This window comes from Acanthopagrus latus, chromosome 16 (genome assembly GCF_904848185.1).
Source record: "Acanthopagrus latus isolate v.2019 chromosome 16, fAcaLat1.1, whole genome shotgun sequence".
Classification (NCBI taxonomy): Eukaryota; Metazoa; Chordata; class Actinopteri; order Spariformes; family Sparidae; genus Acanthopagrus; species Acanthopagrus latus.
In genome coordinates this window covers 12,346,966-12,366,443 of record NC_051054.1, presented here as the reverse complement: position 1 = coordinate 12,366,443, position 19,478 = coordinate 12,346,966, and the positions used below count along the sequence as shown (strand labels likewise).

General features: G+C 47.4%; 1 protein-coding gene across 4 annotated transcripts in view; it reads right to left on the bottom strand.

The window, feature by feature from the left end:
* Window positions 1-19,478, bottom strand: part of kif26ab (kinesin family member 26Ab) — a 67,539-nt gene that overhangs the window by 18,575 nt on the left and 29,486 nt on the right. For all 4 annotated transcript variants that reach the window (XM_037072563.1, XM_037072564.1, XM_037072565.1 and 1 more), the window contains one exon: window positions 14,521-14,714. In XM_037072563.1, coding sequence (XP_036928458.1) covers window positions 14,521-14,714 — 194 coding nt within the window. The remainder of the gene's footprint in view (window positions 1-14,520; window positions 14,715-19,478) is intronic.

Below are 19,478 nucleotides of genomic sequence, written 5' to 3'. Positions count from 1 at the left end.
TAGTTGGGGCACAGGGGTCCTCTTTGCTCCGATCGCAATCATCGAGGTTCCACTTGATTTCACAGAGGTTTGTAAGAACCTGAAGGGGTGGAGGGAGAACCAGGAGGAGGAGGAGGAGGCAGCAGCGTGGGCGTCATAGTAACTAAATGGAACAAGCGCCAGGTGGGGCAGGGTGGAGGTGGGCAGACAGGATGAGTGCCCTGCGGGGAAAAAGCAGTAGGGTTCACAGTGAGGGGGCCAGGTAGCCCGGAGAGCTTCTTTAAGAGAAGCGCCTCCTCTATTCCAATAAAGCTCCTCTAACTCTTTCCATGCCTCCTCTCCAGGAAAAGTTCAGCGTCAGTTCAGAGATGCAAAAAAAAAAAAAAACACCCTGCAACGGATTTCCCACTCCTTCTTTAACATCCAATCCAGCATTCATCCCACATGCAGCATGGTTGTCTCATTCAGTTAATCCACTGTAGCGCGTCTGCTGTGAGTGGCTTGCAGGTTTCCGATGCCCAGGTCCTTCCCGGAGTCGCCGCTGCTCACAGGCAGGAGGAGGGGGGGAGAGAATCAGCACGCATGGCCGGGCTGGAAGATTTCCTTGGGTAGCTGAGAATGAGGAGAATTCCTGCTCCTGTTCCGCCTCTCAGTCCTTCTCCTGCTATCGGAGAAATGCTGGCAGCTGTCCTGCCGTGTCTCTCTCTCTCTCTCTCTCTCTCTCTCTCTCTCTCTCTCTCCTTCACACACACACACATACACACACACACACACTGCCTCCCTCCTCTCTCTCTCTCTCCCTTTCTTTCCTCAGCCCAGCCCCTTTTTCCCTCCGACTGCCAGACGAGGTGTCAGCGCTCGATTGCTGGCTGCTCGCGGCGCAATTTGCGAGTACTCTTTCTCTCTCTCCACACACACACACACACACACACACACACACACACACACACACACACACACACACACACTCTGTCTCATACAAACCCTGGCGCGCGCACACACACGAATGCACCCCACCACACGTCACATGAATACTTAATGCATACAGGAGCCTTCTCTTCTTTTAGGGTCCCACACTTCAAACAGATTTGGTTAGTATGCCTACAGTGCATGCATGCATGAGCTTGAGTGTGTGTGTGTGTGTGTGTGTGTGTGTGTGGGTAGAGAGTGCACACATTTGTATTTTTTTTTCTTTGTTGAAGGATGTAATTAGCCAGATGAATGAGAGTGTTATTAATCATAAGGAGTGACGCACAGATAAGGAAGGATATACTTAAGAGCAGAAAGACGGATTGCCCGAATGAGCGATGCTCCGGCTCAATCGGTGAGCTGAGAGTGATTAAAAAAAATTGAACGCGAGCAAAGAGGAGGGGAAAATGGAGAGAGCGGTGGACAGACAATGAGCAGATGACATCTTAAAAAAGGCAGATTTATGCTGGCCAGCGTGGAGAGAGTGCAGCCAGTCAATGGTCAAGGGTAAAAACGGGGATTGAAAGCATGCGAGTGGGCGAGCGGCGGGGCGAGAGTACCCTGTATTCCCTGGGCTTCCAATTTACCAGTAAGCCCTCTCAGCCCCCCGTCCAGCCAGTTCTTGTTTGAAAGGCTGCTGCTTTTGGCTGCAGAGTGCCTACTACTACAACACATCGGCAGACAGAGTGGGTGTGAGACTTGCCAGATGAAAGTGCATTCAGCACACACACATACACACACACACACACATACACACAAGCTCTCTATCTCTCCGTTGGCTCTCTCCTTCTGACACAGTGCCCCTCACATGAACTCTGCTGGATTAAATTTGGAGGCTAAAAAAAAATAAAAAATAAGAAAATAAAAAATCTCCCTCCACCGCTATTTGGATAGCGCGGCGTAGCAATAAAACCGCTTGATATATCACATAACCTTTACCTTCCTCCTTGCCACAGCGAGCTTACCTCTGCTTTTTCCGCAGTGAATTCGCCTGAGGTGGGCTTATTTCCAAAGAGCAGGAACTGTGTCCCGAAGCGCTTCCGCTGAATCCCCTTTGAATCATGATTGGCAACAGAGTAGAAGACAATACTAATGTGGGCACCAGTGACAGTGCAGTCGGTCATTATTCCCATTGCAGCTGCCCTCAGTGTGGTTTCAAAATGACATAACAATACGGACCAGCCACAGTCGGAGCTGCTCCGATAGCCTTTCAGCTCCATCACTGTCTCCTTGTGAACAGACCTCAGGGACAGATAACGACTGTAATATATATAAATGAGCCGAAGCAAGACAGATGTAAAAATCAAAGATGGCTTGAAATAAAAAGCTCTGCGGGCGCCTTTTGTTCCAGAGAGGGCATCTAGATTCTGTCCTCACCTATAGAGGTGGCGACATTGAGGGAGGAGGGAGTGGAGGTCAATGACGGTGGAGAAGCTGTGTTCAAAGCGTCACTCTCGGCAGCTGTCAATACTCGCTCCAGCCTCCCTTTCGAGCTTTGTCAAATTAACAAGAGAAATTCCTCGGCCCAGGAGAACCATTAGCTGCCGCACCCATTATTTTGTTTGTGCGAATTTGTCTCTGTTCTCCCGGCTCTTTAGGTAGCCTGTCTCTGTGGCTAATTACCATGTTGGCCACATTTGCTATCCTTGACATTTCCTTTCAGTTATTCTCCTTTTTTCTCCCCCTCTTCCACAGACAAGATAAGGCTGCTCCGGCCATTCATGCAGGGATCAGATCGGTGGGACTGATAGGAGACACCCCCCCCCGACAGTGAGTATACCTCACACAGCTGATGATTAGCGGGCCGGCTTAGCTCCTCATGAATGGTGGTGGAAATACTGGGCTGCAGCCAGCCTCAACGCCATGCAATGATAATGACTTCGGCACAATGAGTCGGGTACGCTCACTGCTGGGTGCATTCACTGTTGATCCTGGACTCCGTAGTGAAGGTATTTTCTGAGATTTTCCTTGAGTAGAGAAGCAATGTTGTTGGTGTCATGAGACAAACCCAAAATGCCAAATCAGCAGCTGGTCGGATTGATTGGGCTGGATGTGTGCTGGTCTATGAGGTGAGGTGCTATGTTTTTAAGTCATAAGATAATCAATGAGAAACCTCCCCAGAGCTAAAATCAGTACGCACTGTCTTATTGATGGGCTGCCCTTGACATGATCAAACAGTATTCTGCCCCAAAGGTGTATGTGTGTGTGTGTGTGTGTGTGTGTGTGTGCGTGTGCGTGTGCGTGTGCGTGTGTGTGTGTGTGTGTGTGTGTGTGTGTGTGTGTGTGTTGGGGGGGGGGGGGGAAAACACAAATCCACCAACTGAGCTCGACTATTACAGTGTTAGTTCAGTCAAAGCCGAAGCAGCAGGCTGAAGTGCAGACGGACACCGCTGCTGCACTGTTCCCCAAATTTGGCTCGGATTAAAACAAAACTGAATCTCTGGTCGCCCACAGCCTGACCCGGCCGCTGCTCAGCTCCAGCGGTGATTAAGCCACCATGACATCAGCCCGTGAACACGCACAAACTCATATGGTGCACACACAAGAGGAGATGATGTCATACTCTGCCCACCAGCAGCCCTGGCAGCAAGAGGGCCCACCCAGATGAGATTTACTAGTGAGGTCAGGATGATGATCATTAATGCCTCCACACTGTTAAATGTTTTGGTTTTTTTTCTGAGTCAAACCACTTGTAAAGACATTTGTGTATACATGTGCATTACCCCAACACTCAAAGCTGAGAGGGTCACAAAGGGTGGGCTCTTAAAATAACCAAAGAAGTATGTGGATTCAGGTTACCTGCGCTGCACTGTTAGGCACATGTGGACAGTAAAAGAGAAACAGGCTGTTGAGTGGATGACAAAGCTGATCCTGTGTGGCGCTGAGGTTTAGTCTGGTAATGAGTCTGTCTCCTTTCTAAAGTCCCCCTGCAATCAAGGGACCACTGGTATAAACATTCATTTTGTTTTTTAATCACTTCCTCTCCCTTACCCTAAATCACTCAAAACAACTAATGCCTGAGGCCGAAACATCCTGAATACTGTGATTAATCCATGAATGCGAGGCAGCAAATGTTAATTCTGCCAAAAATGTGCAGGTTTTCTTCACAGGCGCTGCTAAAAAAGCTCCCCACCAAGAGATATGGAAACAGACGTTCCCCTCCGTTCAATGTTGTTATCTTATCATTCAGATTACCATCAACCAGATCCCAGATCTTTCCAGTCGTTTTGAAAAATGTGTTTCCTCTCTCTCCCTCTGCAGCCTGAGATACATTAAAATGGAAGAGAGAACTAACGGGCTTATCAGACTGTCAGGTGAATCTTATCAATCCAAAGCTGAAGCTTTTTCACTGACTGCCAGCCTGTTTTTTCGCTCCCGTGTGGCTGTTTTAATGATAGTCTGGGAGTAGAGCTTCTCTCTTGTGCTGGTTTACGCAACCAGCAGTTTGCAGGAAGTGGCCAAAACACCTCCAGGGCAGGATTTATACACTTCCTATAAATCTTCAGAAATAGATAAATGGATCCCGGCTAAACCAGACAGCGATGGATGCGATGTCCAGTTAGCTGTGCAGCATCCTGCCTGGCACGTTCCAAACATATTGGACCAAGGCCTTTAAGAAAGTCTCTTTGTTCCAACAAGGTGTTCAACAAGCCTTTTGTTCCTGCGCGGCGTCTGGCCTTGGACCCAGAATACCAAATGGGGCATCATTTGTGCGCTGACTGCCGACAGCCCAAGGCTGCACACACATCTTCACTGCACCAATCCCCGGCCAATTAGGTAAGGCCAAACACATTCATGTAACATCTGTGAGTACAATGCGTTGTCATATAAAAGAAAATCTCCCCCCCCAAAAAATGATGTCTCCTTATGCAACTGACTTGTAACATTCATGTCCCAGTGCAGTCAAAGAGAAGCTTCGCGTAAATAAAATCCTAAATTCTACTCAGGGTTTTCTAAACCTGTTCTGTCACGGTCTCCTCTGAACTCTTTTGAAACTGTTTGTGGACTGAGGTGGAAAACGAGGGATTAGGGCATCCTCCGGAGAATAGCTTGAATAACGGGGGATCATTTGAAGCACAGGGGAAGAAAGAAACGGAGCGCAAGTGGGGGAACGGGGAAGAAAGCAGCGCGGAGGCGAGGACGGCAGTGACAAAATAACAAATTAGAGATCACTGAGATGGAGAAAGAACCTCCAAATACAGTCAGGAAGAGGAAGGAGGAAGGGAGGCAGAAAAGAAAGAGGCAGTGAGAGATGGAGCTGTGGGGTGTACAGCCAAGTCCTCTCTTCGATCAGTGGGCCTGGCTCCATGCCAAGAAGTGCTGTCCATGAGGAGGTAAATCATTTTCTGCCTGAGAAAGAAACAGGGAAAAATGATCGTTGGGGCTATGCCACAGCCAGCTTGGAATTGCTTTATTCCCAAAGATGGGAATCCCCAGTCGGCCAAGAATAAATGGAACAGTTGGCGCCAAAAAGTGAAAAAACTCATCAATATTCAAGGAAGTCTGGTTTGTTGCTACAATGTTGAAGGCGTCAGTAGATTTAGGCGCTGGCTCGCATCAACACAGAGGTAAAAAGGCAACTTCGTAATCCATTTTGCTCTGATTTTGTCGCAAAATATCAAAGGAGCTATGTTAAGCGGATTTATCATCTGTGCCTTTGGACATCAGATCAAGAAGAAAAGGCTCGTGCCAACAGATTCTCACGTCCCAAAGGACAGTGCAAAGATGCAAATCTGCATCTTTGCCAAGGTTAACCCCTTAATGATGGAGGAGGGAATACTCTTCCTCAAACCCTTACCCTGAGGTAACAGTGACATCCGCTGTTTTTGTGTTTAATACCCTGCCCACAGAGCACCCAGCGCCCCAGTCACACACCCACCAATTCCCCAATCCCCGTGCTGAAAGGCCACAAAGCTTTCCTGCTAAGTTAGGGGCTTAAGGGGGCTTAAGTCAAGCAAAGGAATGAAACTTAAGAGTAAAAGTCAGTGGCTGTAATTCTATTTACAGTTCAATTTATTGTTCGTTTATGGCCTTAACTAGCTTGAACACTAGGCAATGAAGAGGTGAACAAAGCACGGGCATCAGCTCTGCAGGACCCATTTGTTAGTCAATGAGAAGAAAGGGGCCAATTTAAGGCCCCGGGAGGAAAGAATTGAAAATACCTGCAATGAGAGTAAAAAGGTCCTCAAAAGGAAAAACTCTAGCAATTGACCTCAACTTGTTTACAAGAGCCTCCCAGAAAACTGCAGCTTTGGGATGCGAGCGGCGGATAAGACGCTCAGCTATTACGTCAAAATTGGTTCAGGCAGCAAAAATAAAAGCCTTGGAAGAAAATTCACTTTTCAGCTGATGGGTGACAGACGATAATGAAGACATGCTCTTCCCTGCTCTGCAGACTGCAGCCCCCCCACCCCTGGCACTGCTGACAAAGATTAACAGCTGCTTTCATCTCCTCCAGCGCAGCTTCTCTCCTGCTCCTGCAGACACTGCTCCAGGTATACTCTGCTACGCCTCTCTCCCAGGCTGCAGAGAAGCTGGAATAACTTCTCTCTTTCAGTACACATGTTGAACTCTGATTCACCCGCCATCCCACCCACGTCTTCCCTTGAAAACCTCAGGAAAGTTGTTCTGCTCTGGGCATGCACAGAAAGCTCCTGGCACTCACATCAAGTCATCACTGACTTGAGTGACGTTTCCTGTCTCAAGAACCGGCTCAGCACACAATGGAGGCAGGATATTTGATATGTAACAGACAAATGATGATAATTATGAACGTGAAATGCCTCCCTGATAAAATATAATGTCCCTTTAGATAAATACACAACACCTTATCAGAACGATGAGTAACTTAAGAGCGGGACAAGTGTGGGAGAGACAGACGCAGGAGAAGAAAGCCAGCATACTTCTGCTCCACTTCTCGGCACCATTAATCACTCGCTGCCAGGGTAAGACACCTAGCGATTATTTATTTGCACTTCTCCACACAGAGGCTATCACAACAAACAGGCCCGCAGGCTGCTGGGAACATTTGGGAGTGATTAATCAGTGGGCCATCCGGAGAGACGGAATGGAGGGGCAGGGGAGTCCTAACATGTGTTTCTTAATCTATCATCTATATTCAAGTCAATAGGCAAGCTAACCAAAACTAGCGGGGGTCCAAGTCAGGTGGAATGAGCTGTACTGTCAGCGAGACGATGGCAGATCTGGGAGCAGACGATGAAATGACGTGTCTTTGGATGGAAGGAAGAGTCATCTTTCGGTGAACAAGTCACAGAAGTACAGGGGGGTCAAAAATACTTCTATATTACATTTGTTTCAAATGTCAGGACTCCTTGTTCTTCTTTGGTCTTTGGATATTAAATACTATTCATTGAGTATCTTTTTCAGAAAAAAACAGTTTTCACTCAATTGTTAAGCTGAAAAAAAATGTATTACATTTGAAAAAAACATGCAAAATAGATGAATTCAAACTACTGGTCCCAGACCTTTTGACCCTACTGTGTATAAAAAACAGAATACTTGCCTAGCTTCATGAGGAAAATGTCTCCCTGAGAGCATTCACTAAGACATTAGCGACTACAACCGCATTAACCCAAGCTAAGCAGTTTATCCTGTATCACACACCCATAAAGTCAAACCTGCAGAAACACACACACACAGAGAAACACTCACTGGGCCACATAGAGCGTATGGGGATAATGGGATTTTGTAGCACACTGCTGCTGGCTCTCACGTGCTGGGTCGTGAACCGATTACGGGCAATAATCCTCTTCATTCATGACGATGATGTGCACGCCGAAAAGCAGCAGAAACACAGGGGAGATAAATCCTCCGTGCTGCTTTTAGTTTCAAGCAGCGGTTTTGCAACTGGACAAGAAAAGGTCGGGGGTATAATATCCTACACAGAAACTCTTAATCTTTACTAATTCTCCGCTAAGAACTACATTGTGGTGCAAATATGATGTGGAATATGTACTAGAAGCACTATAATGCTTTCCCTGTGGTTGGTTGCACCAGTCTACATTTAAGCCAAGGGTTCATTTTGCACATTTGCAGATACAGTATGTTTCATCAGTCTCATAATTCCTTGGTTTTAATCCTCCACAGTTGCCATTGGACTGTCTTAACATTTTAAACCTCGGCCCTCCAGCAGCCATACTACCTTTTCACAATACTGATGGTGAAACATGTCATCAATTGAGGCTGTGGGTGATGATGTATACACCATCCCACCTGTCCTGACAATGGCCTTATCCTCCGTGGTAATCTGAGCTTCATCCCTAAGAGCTGGACCTCTCCCTTTTTACAAACACAAGGATAGGGGTGCTGTTTCTGACAAACTAAGGCACCAGCGTTGGGGGAAATCAATCCACTACCACCACCAATTAAGCAGCTATTAGTTATTCATGTGGAATCCACGCTGAGGCCGAGCACTGAGGAGCAACAAACCATGAGGAAGCCCCCACCAGGAGCCACCTTTGTTCCTCTGCACTGGGAGACATAAAGGCAGCTCATGGGAGCCGAGGCCACGGGCTCTCGTCTATGCATCTGCACACAATGGGTCATAAAATTTCCACAACGCGTATTCCCTGCCACCAGCTACCACGATTCTTATCCCGCGACACTCTCACACTGTGTCTCAACAACAATGCCGAGGTGACTGTAATGACAAAGATAATAGACTCGATTTGCATGACACCTTTCACTGAGGGACACTAAAGAGCTCTGGATGGCGTCGCTCAGCCCCCACAGGCACGACCCGTAATATCCACTCAACAGGATGGAGCTGCGATAACTGAACACTAATGCACTGATCGCGGAGGCCTGTGGGCAACTATCAGAGCCGTTATCCGGTCGAAGGAATGCCAGACGTGGGCCGGCAAACAGAGCTGGAAATGTATTGGTGCCGACCTCGCCTGCCCACACTCAACTAGTCGCACACAACCTGGCCTTTAAGATCATCCTCACCGACACACTAAGAGACAAAGGCAGCCCTGTGTGAGGTGACAAGCCTACAGGACAGAGGTCCGCGCTCCACATCCTCTCATTTCTCTACGTGTGAAAGGAATCTGTCAGGAATGGATGGCAGCGCTTCCCCCCTCTCCCCACAGGGCTTAGTAAACGTGGACCCGGGGTGAGCGTACAGGCTTGAGTCAGCGCTTCGTCTCTTTGTTTGTCGGCTACCCCCTGCACGGCCCCCCTGCAGGCTGTGTGAGTGGGCCAGACAGACTTCCTGACTCAGGGATTTATTCAGGAGGGGGGGACAGGGGAAAGGTTATCCCTTGCGCAGGCTTGGCAAACCCTCTGCTTTTCTTTTCTTTATCACTGGAGCCGATTGCCATTCATGATGACAGGCACAAGAGATTTGGACGCTGCCCCGCCACCCTGGTGCTGCGAGGGCCACTGAACTATCACACCATGTTATCATGTCCCAGGGAGGAGCGAGACAACCGGAAGGAGGCCACAGGGAGAGAGCAGCGATTATGTGAAGAATCAAAATGAGCACGTCTGTCAGAACATGCTCTTCTGTAGCACCGTTAAGACATGCATCAGAAACAATGATGCCTGTTATGTGAGAATCATTGAATATTATGAGTCAGATGGACGAGATGGAGCATGAGGGTAGTGGGACGCATCTACCTGCTGGAGATGCCTACAGCCGGATCTCCATCAACAGCTCAGCCTTGACGGCGCCTGACAGGCCTTGGATGGATTCACACCCGTGCTTATCTACAGGCTGCAGCCCCTTCGTGGCCTCAGCTGGTGCTGCCACTGTGCCTGCCGCTGCACGGGAGCAGCCATTAGCCCCATCAGCCCTGATTATTGCAGGAAAATGCCAGCTGGTGTTTTATCCAACAGCAAACAAAGACAAATACCACAGAGCAGCTCACCCATCCTGGCTACCACCCACTCAATACTTCTGACAAGCCATTCGCCGCCCTGGGCATGTGTTGCTCAGATTCAACAGATTGATATGAATCAATTCTCATTTGTAAGGCTCTGGAGGTAGCGCTAGTATTAACACTGCAGCTCCACCGAGGCTGTTTCTCCTCAAAATGGAGCCGGCAGTATGTTTTCTGCCATGCTATACATTCTGCTCACACGCTCACTTTTGGCGGAGGAATCCATCTCGCTGTGGCCTGACAACAAAACCATTACCTTCTCACCTCCGGGGAGCAGACAGTCCAACTCCGACTGCACAGAACTGCACGTTCCACAGAGCAGAACAGAGAGAGAGTGGGGGGGGAATGACACTGCAGCTCGGCGGACAGAATCAAAAACCCGACACACAAACGTTTGGCTGCACGTACAAGACAAACGCAAGAGCATCACACTTCAGAGTTGTCTCCACTCTTGTCTGTGTGCAACATAACTTACTTGACTCCCATGGTAGTGAATCCAATATTCTCCTCCGCAGACCTCCTGCCTCTGTCAGAGTGGAGCATCAGCCCGAGCATGCCTTCTGAATGACAACATTTACGAGCACATTCGTCCCACGTAGATGCCGTCCTGCTCTATATCTTTATCCCCCTGCCATGTGGGCCACGTCCACCGTGCTCAGCAGCAGACCCCTCTGCTCCACATAATCTGCCCCGCCTATTAGTCAGTGGCAGAGATCCCTGCTGTCAATCACAGCACAGCCGACCAAACACAGCGCGGTCCTGCTTTCTTTGTCTGCTTCGAGCCTCTCTGGAAGTTAGAGGTTAGTTTCGTACTTGTTGTTGTTGTAAGCTTCCTTTTTACTACATATTCCCACCTGCTGATGTCTGCATTTGGGTCCTCACCTTTCTTCAAACTCTACCTTTCGTCGCTCCTACAATAATCACGCAAAAATGTTGTGATATTTGTTTTTGTTGCCCATTACTGGCGAGTATTTTTGAGAAGATTTGAAAATATCAACATCTATATTGTGTATTGCCATACAGCCCATTGCAATGTTATTTCAGGCCATATCGCCCAGTCCTGATGGAAACTACACACTGAATGGACAATGGACTTCATCAAGTCATCCAGCATGCATTGCTCACAACAAGCACTCGTGAACCCGCAGTGCATCCACTTTGCAGCACGCAGGACTCATTATTGAAGAGATGCTCGTCCCTCCCTCCCACTAAATTATAGTCCAGCGCGGCAGAGAGGGCTATTTCAACTTCCTGATTTCCAATCTCCACTTTTGAAAGAAAAATCAGTCACATTTTATTCCCACAAGCTAATGACTTGTTTCTATGGTTACTCAGCCTGGGGGATGAAGGGCAGAACGAGTGCTGCTGACACAAAGGCAGGGTCTTGTGTGTGCGCTGGAGAACAGAGGCTAAATGGCCCTTCTACCACAATTACAGGAGGATTCCTTCTGCGGGATCACAGTCATTACAGCACAAACACTCACCTGGGCAGCAGCTGCGGGGCGGCGATGGACAGACCATAAAAATCGCTTCCTCCTGACACCCCTCCAGGGCTGCATTCCAACAAACAGCTGTCCGCCTGCCCCCGAAAAAGCCTGCCCGCCAGCATGTGTGCCACCCCAAATCCTCTACCGACTTGTTGCATCTCCAAGGCCCTCTAAACTTTTCCAGTCATTACTCACATGCGTCTTCAGAGCGAGTAAATAATCCCTCTCATGAGGATGATTAGTGCAAGAAACATAAACAAGGGGCCAACTATAGACCGTGGAAAGTGTCCACGCAGAAACGAGCACACCAGGAAAAGTAGATTGTAAACTGAGCAGTCGAGTCCTGTCAGCAGTGCGCACCGAGAAATCCCGCGGGCCCGCTGGGTAATAAACCCACCGTCACAATCAGCAGGTGTTAATGGAACAGAAAGATGGGTAGAAGGATCTGCAAGGCGGCAGTTAGCCACATAGTCTGGCCCCCCCGCTGTGAACCCCGCCTGGTTTCATTACACTACGCTGTGTCAATACACTAATCATATGTTCTGTCACAAGGCAATCAGTGCTCAACGTGCTAGTCAGCTGAGCGCATGGCTCTAAATCCATTACCCCCACCCCCAGTAATACACAGACACACACACACACACACACACACACACACACACACGTAATGATATGCAAACATGCACCCCCACACACACACACACCACCCGGTCATAGATTGACCCTTGGCTCCTCCTGTCTCCCTGCACTGTATAGTCAGACTAATTGCCAATTGGTCATTACTGACCCCGAGGTCATCTTTGTTTCAGGTTTTCATAATTGCAAGAGACAGGAAGCAGGAAGAAAAGAACAACTTAATAACTGGAGTTTCATGAAGATAAATTCATTCATTGTGTGATCAAAGACTTTTTCTAGTTTCTATACACTCTACTGCTGGTGCTTCTACTACTGAGTCATCAAAACAAGCGTATGTGAATGTTTTTACCCCATTTGAAGTCACTTAAAGGCACAATTAAGTAATTCGGGGGCACCGGTTATTATTTCTGAGGAGACACATTACTAATGTGTGCATGAAATGTACAAAAGTGTGTCTCTGACCTGCTGGTCTCTGCAGTTATCAAATCAACATTTATCCTAAAAGGATTTTTCAACTCAGTAGACATCTTAAATGAAACATATTAAATGCTTTTTCTAACCAGTTGAACGGTTCACTTATTTCCGCAATGAAAAATGAATGAATTGCTTTTGTTCTTCTCTCCGAGCAGCAGACTAGCTGCAGCAGCTCGACTCTAGCTAATTGCGTTCTAATTAAAATTTCATCTCTGAGTGGAACGGTGTTAGTGAATGTCAGACAAGTGTCTAAGGAGCCTTCTCCACTCCATCGGGGTAGAAACTGCTGTTTGGTTATTCTGCTCCAACATCCCGGGCTCTCAGGATTCATACATGCATCCCACTAATTGTATCTTTCGAGAACAAAAAGGAATACTAATAAGATGCAAGTTCTTAATCAAGTCTAAAACATGAAGGACACTCATTCCTTTGCTTTCTCTATTTTTTTCAATTGCAGATCCCCAGGCAGAGAAAAGAAAACAAAAAAAACCTGTTGATTGATTCAATCAGTTCTGACTTTTGCAGACTTACATTTCAATCAGCAGCGATCCACAAAATGATGAAACAAAGACACCCGCAAGATGATGATGATGATGATGATGATGATGATGGTATTCCTGTTGCAGGCAACAGCTGCAGAGGGTCAGGAAACGGGTGTGTGCTTCAAATCAAGCACAGTGCATCTCCACCGCTCTTTTCTCTATCTGCGGGATGTGATGCTGTTCAAAGCTGGCCCATCATCATTGTGTTCCTCTGGGCCAAGTAAAACACCACATTCTTGGCAGCAAATTATCACTGGGATGAAATGAAAGGTGGAACCCTTTTACTGTACTTCCACCTACACCTCCTCTGCCCCACCAGGACCCGCTACAGGGGAAATAACAAGTCCACCTCCCTCTTTTTTCCCTGCGCCTGGCTAGACTCGGCTCTCTGCGCAACTCTTTTTGAGCTCAGGTCCAAAGAAAACATGAAGAACTAATAAATCAGTGTCAGGAATTAACCCTGTCTAGCTGAGGGCGGCACCTCGCTGTTGTTCACGTCTGCTCTTGTGACGGGAAGCGGCACGCACAGGAAGTTGCATTTGTAGTGGAGGAACTGGAATGTCCCCTTCGCCAAAAGAAGAGGCCGCATGGCCCCCACTGATATGCTCTGACCCTGCGAAAGCTGGCAAGACAAACTCCATTTGGGGGTGCTTGGAAAAAAAGCTCCACAGATCCCCCATGGGCTTCCTGTCACACTCCACAAGTCCCTTCACCTCCCGTGGTGCAGAGCTTCAATGGTCCTATGCATCACTCTTAGCCAGCTTCCCTTTTCGCCAACATTCATTACGGCACAGCACTCCACAGAGAGTGGAGGCAGTGAATGTATGCACTGACCAGCCTGCCAGGGAATCTATCACTGACAATATAGCACATTGCAGCAGCCATCCACCCGCCTGGAGAGGGTGAAGTACTCTCCGGGGCAACAACAACACCGGAGCCAAGGAGGGCTGAGAAAGCCTGAGATATACAGGGACCAAATGGCTTAACGGAAAATGAATAAGTTGCAAAATCTGGAGCGCTGTTTCGAGTTGAAGACGCAAAAATGATAAATGTGGATCATGGAGACGACCTGAGCAACGACAGATGCATACTGAGCTCCGTGTGAGCTTATTTTTTTTCAGCACTTCACTAAAACAACAAAGAAACAAAGGAAAAAAAACACACCAAACATGAAATACCTGAGCTTTAACTTAAGCCCCTTCGTGAGACACTCCCTCTTCATATCCAATTATGTAATTCTATTATCTATTCATGGGCACTGGTGCCTGTAACTAAAGGTTCATTTAGTCCCATGATGGTGCGTATCCCAAGGCGATGCTACGAGTCAACCGTGGCAAGAACAACATCTCCACGGTGCAGGTGCCCCACATGGTAGTCAACACCGTGAACCTTTGACAGACATTCGAAAGGCGAGTCTGTGCACATCTCCTCCTCGCGAGCTCACGCAAACGCTAAACACTTCGTTTCACACCGCAAATGGCTCAAGCTAATCTCCCTAGCTTTTGACACACTCGTCCAGGGCGTGCTTACCTAATGAAGAAGGAGGCTGCTGCAGATGAGGAGGTGGATGTGTTGGCGACGGGCGCTGGGAGTCCCGGTTGGCTGGAGCTCCTCAGTCGGCAGGGTGTCAGGGTGCTGCTGCTGGTGCTGCCGGTGGTCATGGTGGTGACTTGGGCCTCCGAGGCAGTGACGTCCCTGTCTGCCTCTCCCATCAAACCCTGGGCCTGTTAACACACAGATACAGAGATAGGGCCAAAACCATCACTTACAAGTTTTGCTGCTCCTGCCCACCTTCCTTCCACTCCATTACTCCCCCTGTGCCACAGATGGACAGGCAGCTGCTGCAGCCAGCACCGGTTAGCGGGAGTCAGCGGTATCCACCAGAGAGCTCCCTAAAGAACAGCAAGGATGCTGCACCATTCATTGATTCTGGCAACACTCTTGAGGTTGCTCTGGCTGTAGCCCGCTGTAATTAAGAGATAACCCACATTTAATTAGTGATTAAATCACTAGCGATTTACTTCACCCTGCTCCAGATTGTATCTATACCTCCATGGGTAATTTGGAACTTTATTCATCGGGAACGAGGAACGCGTCTCCCTGCGAGTTGAGTTATACTTGGACGATCAAGCCTCCGAGGGAGTAAACAATCAACAACAACGTGAGAAATTAGATTTCCATGGCCTTAATGTTAATGAGGTATAAAACTGTGGCCGCATGAGCACACACAGCTCCGGCAGCGGAGGAGGAAACTGAGGTGAGGTGCATCTGTTTCTCTGCTAACTAATGCCAAAGATACACTGGATACACCGCCTGTATGCCTTCCTATTTGTTCAGCAGGTCATTTAAAAACAGCCCAGACAGTTTCATCATCAACACGATTCATAAATACAAAATTCTGAGTATGAATATGGCTGAACACAGGGCTACAGATGCACAGTCCACAAAAAATGGAAACCATCCATACACTAAGCCTTCTAGCCATCCGTTTCAAGTTGAAGATAAAACTGGTGTAGCTTAGTGGACATGGTGCATAAAGGTTCATCTGGAGCTCTGGGGCCTGCAGTGGTTCACTGACTGCTCATAGAGCAACTGAAGGAGTGCAAAGAGCTAATTATAAAAGCCAAAAGCCAACTCTGAGGCTATACGCTTCAGCTGGAGCCACCACAAACTGACAAAAGGTTAATCCTCACCGGAGACGCTAGTTTATCCTGCAAGACAATGATCAATAGCAGCTGACAAAAAATGGTTCTGTGGCTTTTCAGCGTCCGAAATTAAATAAATAAAGGCAAAGTTTTCCTAAAAACATTTATAACACACTGACACATGGACATTGTGTAATCAGCAACGACCTTGAATGGAGCACAACACAGCACTGCAGCCTCAGTGCCATTTGACAGGATATGTATTATAAACACAGTTCAGGCCCTCTGCATATTTACCACCTCGGTGTTTGCCCTGGATTCATGTTTGGCAACTAAAATAACATCCTTTACAATCTTTTTTTTTTGCAAAGTGTACGGCCTTCCATTATCTGCCATTTGTCAACACGGGCTGACAGCTGCACTATTTATATGCCAGGCCTGACATGTGAACGCTATACATCACGATGTGAGGACATATTCACATTCTGACATTCACATGAGAGGCTCGGCCGCCCTGCAGAGTGCCGCCACTGTCAACTTTGTATGTGCTACACTGTGCTGTTCTCCTCCCAGAAAAAGCTCAGGGACCAATTGTAAAACAGTGGTCCAGGGGCCTCATTACAGTACAAATGTCCTGTCTTCACTTATAGGAAAAATCCTATCATCCTATTACAGAAGCAATTCTTAACAGTGATGTCAGCTCCTCGTGTTGACGTGTTCATGTTGCTCCTCATCTTTATGGGCGGGGTCGATGCAATTCTATCTTGGATTTTTTTTAACTTTTCTCCCAACTGCAGCAGGGAAGCAGTTTTTTTCTGATAAACGAAAAATACTAAAAGCCATCCTAAACTGAGATAAGATTTCAGACAGACATTTCTGTAATGAGGCCCCTGCAGTGCATGTACCTCATGAATTCCCACTTTCCCATCTCTTCCCCTTTGAGCTTGTTATCAGAGTTACGAATCACAGCCCTAGTTTTTGGGGGTCTGGTTTTGCTCTCTTGAGACTTCATCATGGAGGTTAAGTCAGATATCAAGCTGCGGTTGTGCGAAGTTATGGCCTGAGAAGCACACCGTGGAAAGACTGGCTGCAAAGTCAAATGAGCCAAATACAGATCCTTGTGCAGATGTCAGAGCGGAAAGCCTCGCACCATGCTGGTGTCGGTGACAGGTTAGGAACTCGGTGCATACCAGGGAAGCAGACCCATTACACTTTGGCACGAAAGACGAGAGCACTCCACACACAGCCGTACAGGAAGCTGATGTGTAAAGAACATCAGATCTGTCACCGATCGAGTCTGAGCAGTTTTTAAACGGTTTAAAAAACAAGTGGCCGACAGTTTCGGGACAAACTGCGGACTCAGTGACACGTGCATACACACTCAAGCACATCACGGTGCCTATCAAAGATTTTTGTTCCCTGTGGTATTAAAACTGGAGACTTAAGCCCCTCAGCCAGGCTGCTCTCTGCAGCCTTGGACCTGAGCTGGCCCTGATTCTGGCTGAAAAGTACAATCTATCCCCTGGTCAGGTAATTAGGCCGTGTCAGTAGAGCCATGTGTGCTCAGCCGTTTGCGCTGAGAGTCGGTAATGAGCTGGCCTTCCACCCTTTAACCCTCAGCCCTCCCTGATCCCTTTGCCTTGGTTTACCACTAGAATGAAAAGGGCCAGAAAAAGGAGGGGGGGGGATACAAAGCAAGAGATTTGAACATAATGGAGAGAGTGAAGAAGACAATTGAAAGAGAGAAGAAGAGCTTGGGAAAGTGCTTCCTGTGAAGTCTGAGGTAAACAGCATAGGCCAGCACCCAATCAGCGGACTATCTTCTCCTCAGCCACAGAGAGTAGCCGGACTCCCCAGTGACCTATGATCCCAGCGGTCAACAGAAGATTACTGCTGAAGTGAAATAGGCCTTGTGTTAATCTGGCTGTCATGCTTGGATGGCCTCTCTAACCAACAGAAAGCAACTGAGGTGAGAATCGACTTCTAACAACACTGGAATCCTACAGTGCCCTCAGACACCCTGAAATTTCGCTACCGTCGATAAGAAAATACCAAAACACCAATGCCATTTATGTTGTGATTTTTTTTTCCCTACTTTGGCAGGACTTTGGATTTTCCCTCCCTTCCTTTCCTGTATCCTTTTCTTCCCCGATCATCGTCTCGGTGGCACACTGCCATGCAAACCCAGCTGCACCAAAGAAGCAGCAGCCAAGATCATCTGCTGGGCTTCCAATTGGTGGCAACGGAGCTGGCCCATGGCAGCAGGCAACCAGTGGGCCAATAACGGAAACCCTCGTGGGTCAAGAGTACTTGGACCCTAGTAGATTAGCGCACATGTGGTTGTGAGTTTTGTGGAGCAAAGGACAATCAGTTTCTTGTTCTGAATCGTCGCGCAGCACTGCTTGAAATGTTGTCTTCTGGATCACCTAAACTGCCATTGATTTCAAGAACTGGTTAAGCAGTGGGGCATTTGGAGCTGATCTAAGTTTGGGTTCTGCACCAGGTTTCTAGCAAAAGACAGTCTCTGCTACATTCATATGACCCATCGTCAGCCAGTTACTAAAAGGGAGCAAGATAGTTCAATTCCAACAACCACAAACATCATTCCAGATGTTAACCAGGGCCTTTTCCCTAATGGGAGATTCAAGGTGCCCTATAATGGGCTGTGTGTGGGAGCGCCCCAGGCTCCCTGGTTAACACACTCTGAAGGATTTCGGTCTAACACGCACAACGTCTATGCCTGCCTCTTTGTCTGAACACCACTCCGTGCTTTCCCCACACACACAAAAAAGAAAAAAACCAAGAGGGGATAATGAATTGAAGCTTTCGGCACAGCCTAACTCCCAATCCTCAAGAGCGTGTGTGGGTTTTTGTCATTCTGAAGGATCTGGTTTTAATGAAAGAAACCAGTTAAAGCCCTGTTTCTGCTGTGTCTGTAACTTCATGTCTTGGAGGGACATTTCTCTCTGTCGAACAAGGGCCCCGGCCTCAGCCAGCTATGTGGCAATGAGCAACTCATCCCAGCTCCGAGGGCCGCTAATTGCTTTTAGACACATAGATGAAGAACACAAGTCAGACTCTCCCTTCTGTGCCAGGCCGTTTGATTTGCCCTAGATTGCGTACATGCAGTTAAAAGCTTTTGATGGCTGCCCATAAACCATTGCCAAAGGCACTTGTTGACATTAAAGGGAGGAGTGAAAATCTGTCTTCAATTGTCGAGCAGAAAGGAAGGAATAACACTGCCAAGACCCATAACAGACTGGAGTTATCAACACAGTTGGAACAGAAATTTACAGTGTATATATATATATAATGGGAAGTATCAAAGTGCAAGGACTGGATAGTGTCAGCACATGCTGTTTGGTTTGTACACCGAGTCTGCCTGGTGAAGAATGTCACAGTGGTTTGTAAATGAGGTCTGAAACCAGATGTCCCTGTCAATACAGGAGGAGGCGCATCAGTAGAAAAGACAGAATGAAAAGAAATATGCTGTCTGATTCCAGAAACTTTTATTTTCATTTTCTCTTAATCTGCTTTTTACTTTCACCACTGATAAATCGATCATTTAGTCTATAAAATGTCAAACCACAAAACACTCAATTTATGATCATTCATAACATAAAAATTGTCATTTTTGCTTACAAAATGATTATCAGTTGACTATCAAAATAGCTGGCAATTTATTGTCTTTTGAAAAACCAATCAATTTATCGACAAGTTGTTGCAACTCCATTTGAAATCATTGTCTGAAAAATGTGGGTTGAGATGAAAAAAAAACTGCTTAATTGTGCAAATAAGCAGAACAAACATGATACAGCATGATGAATACCCCGATGGTGAAAG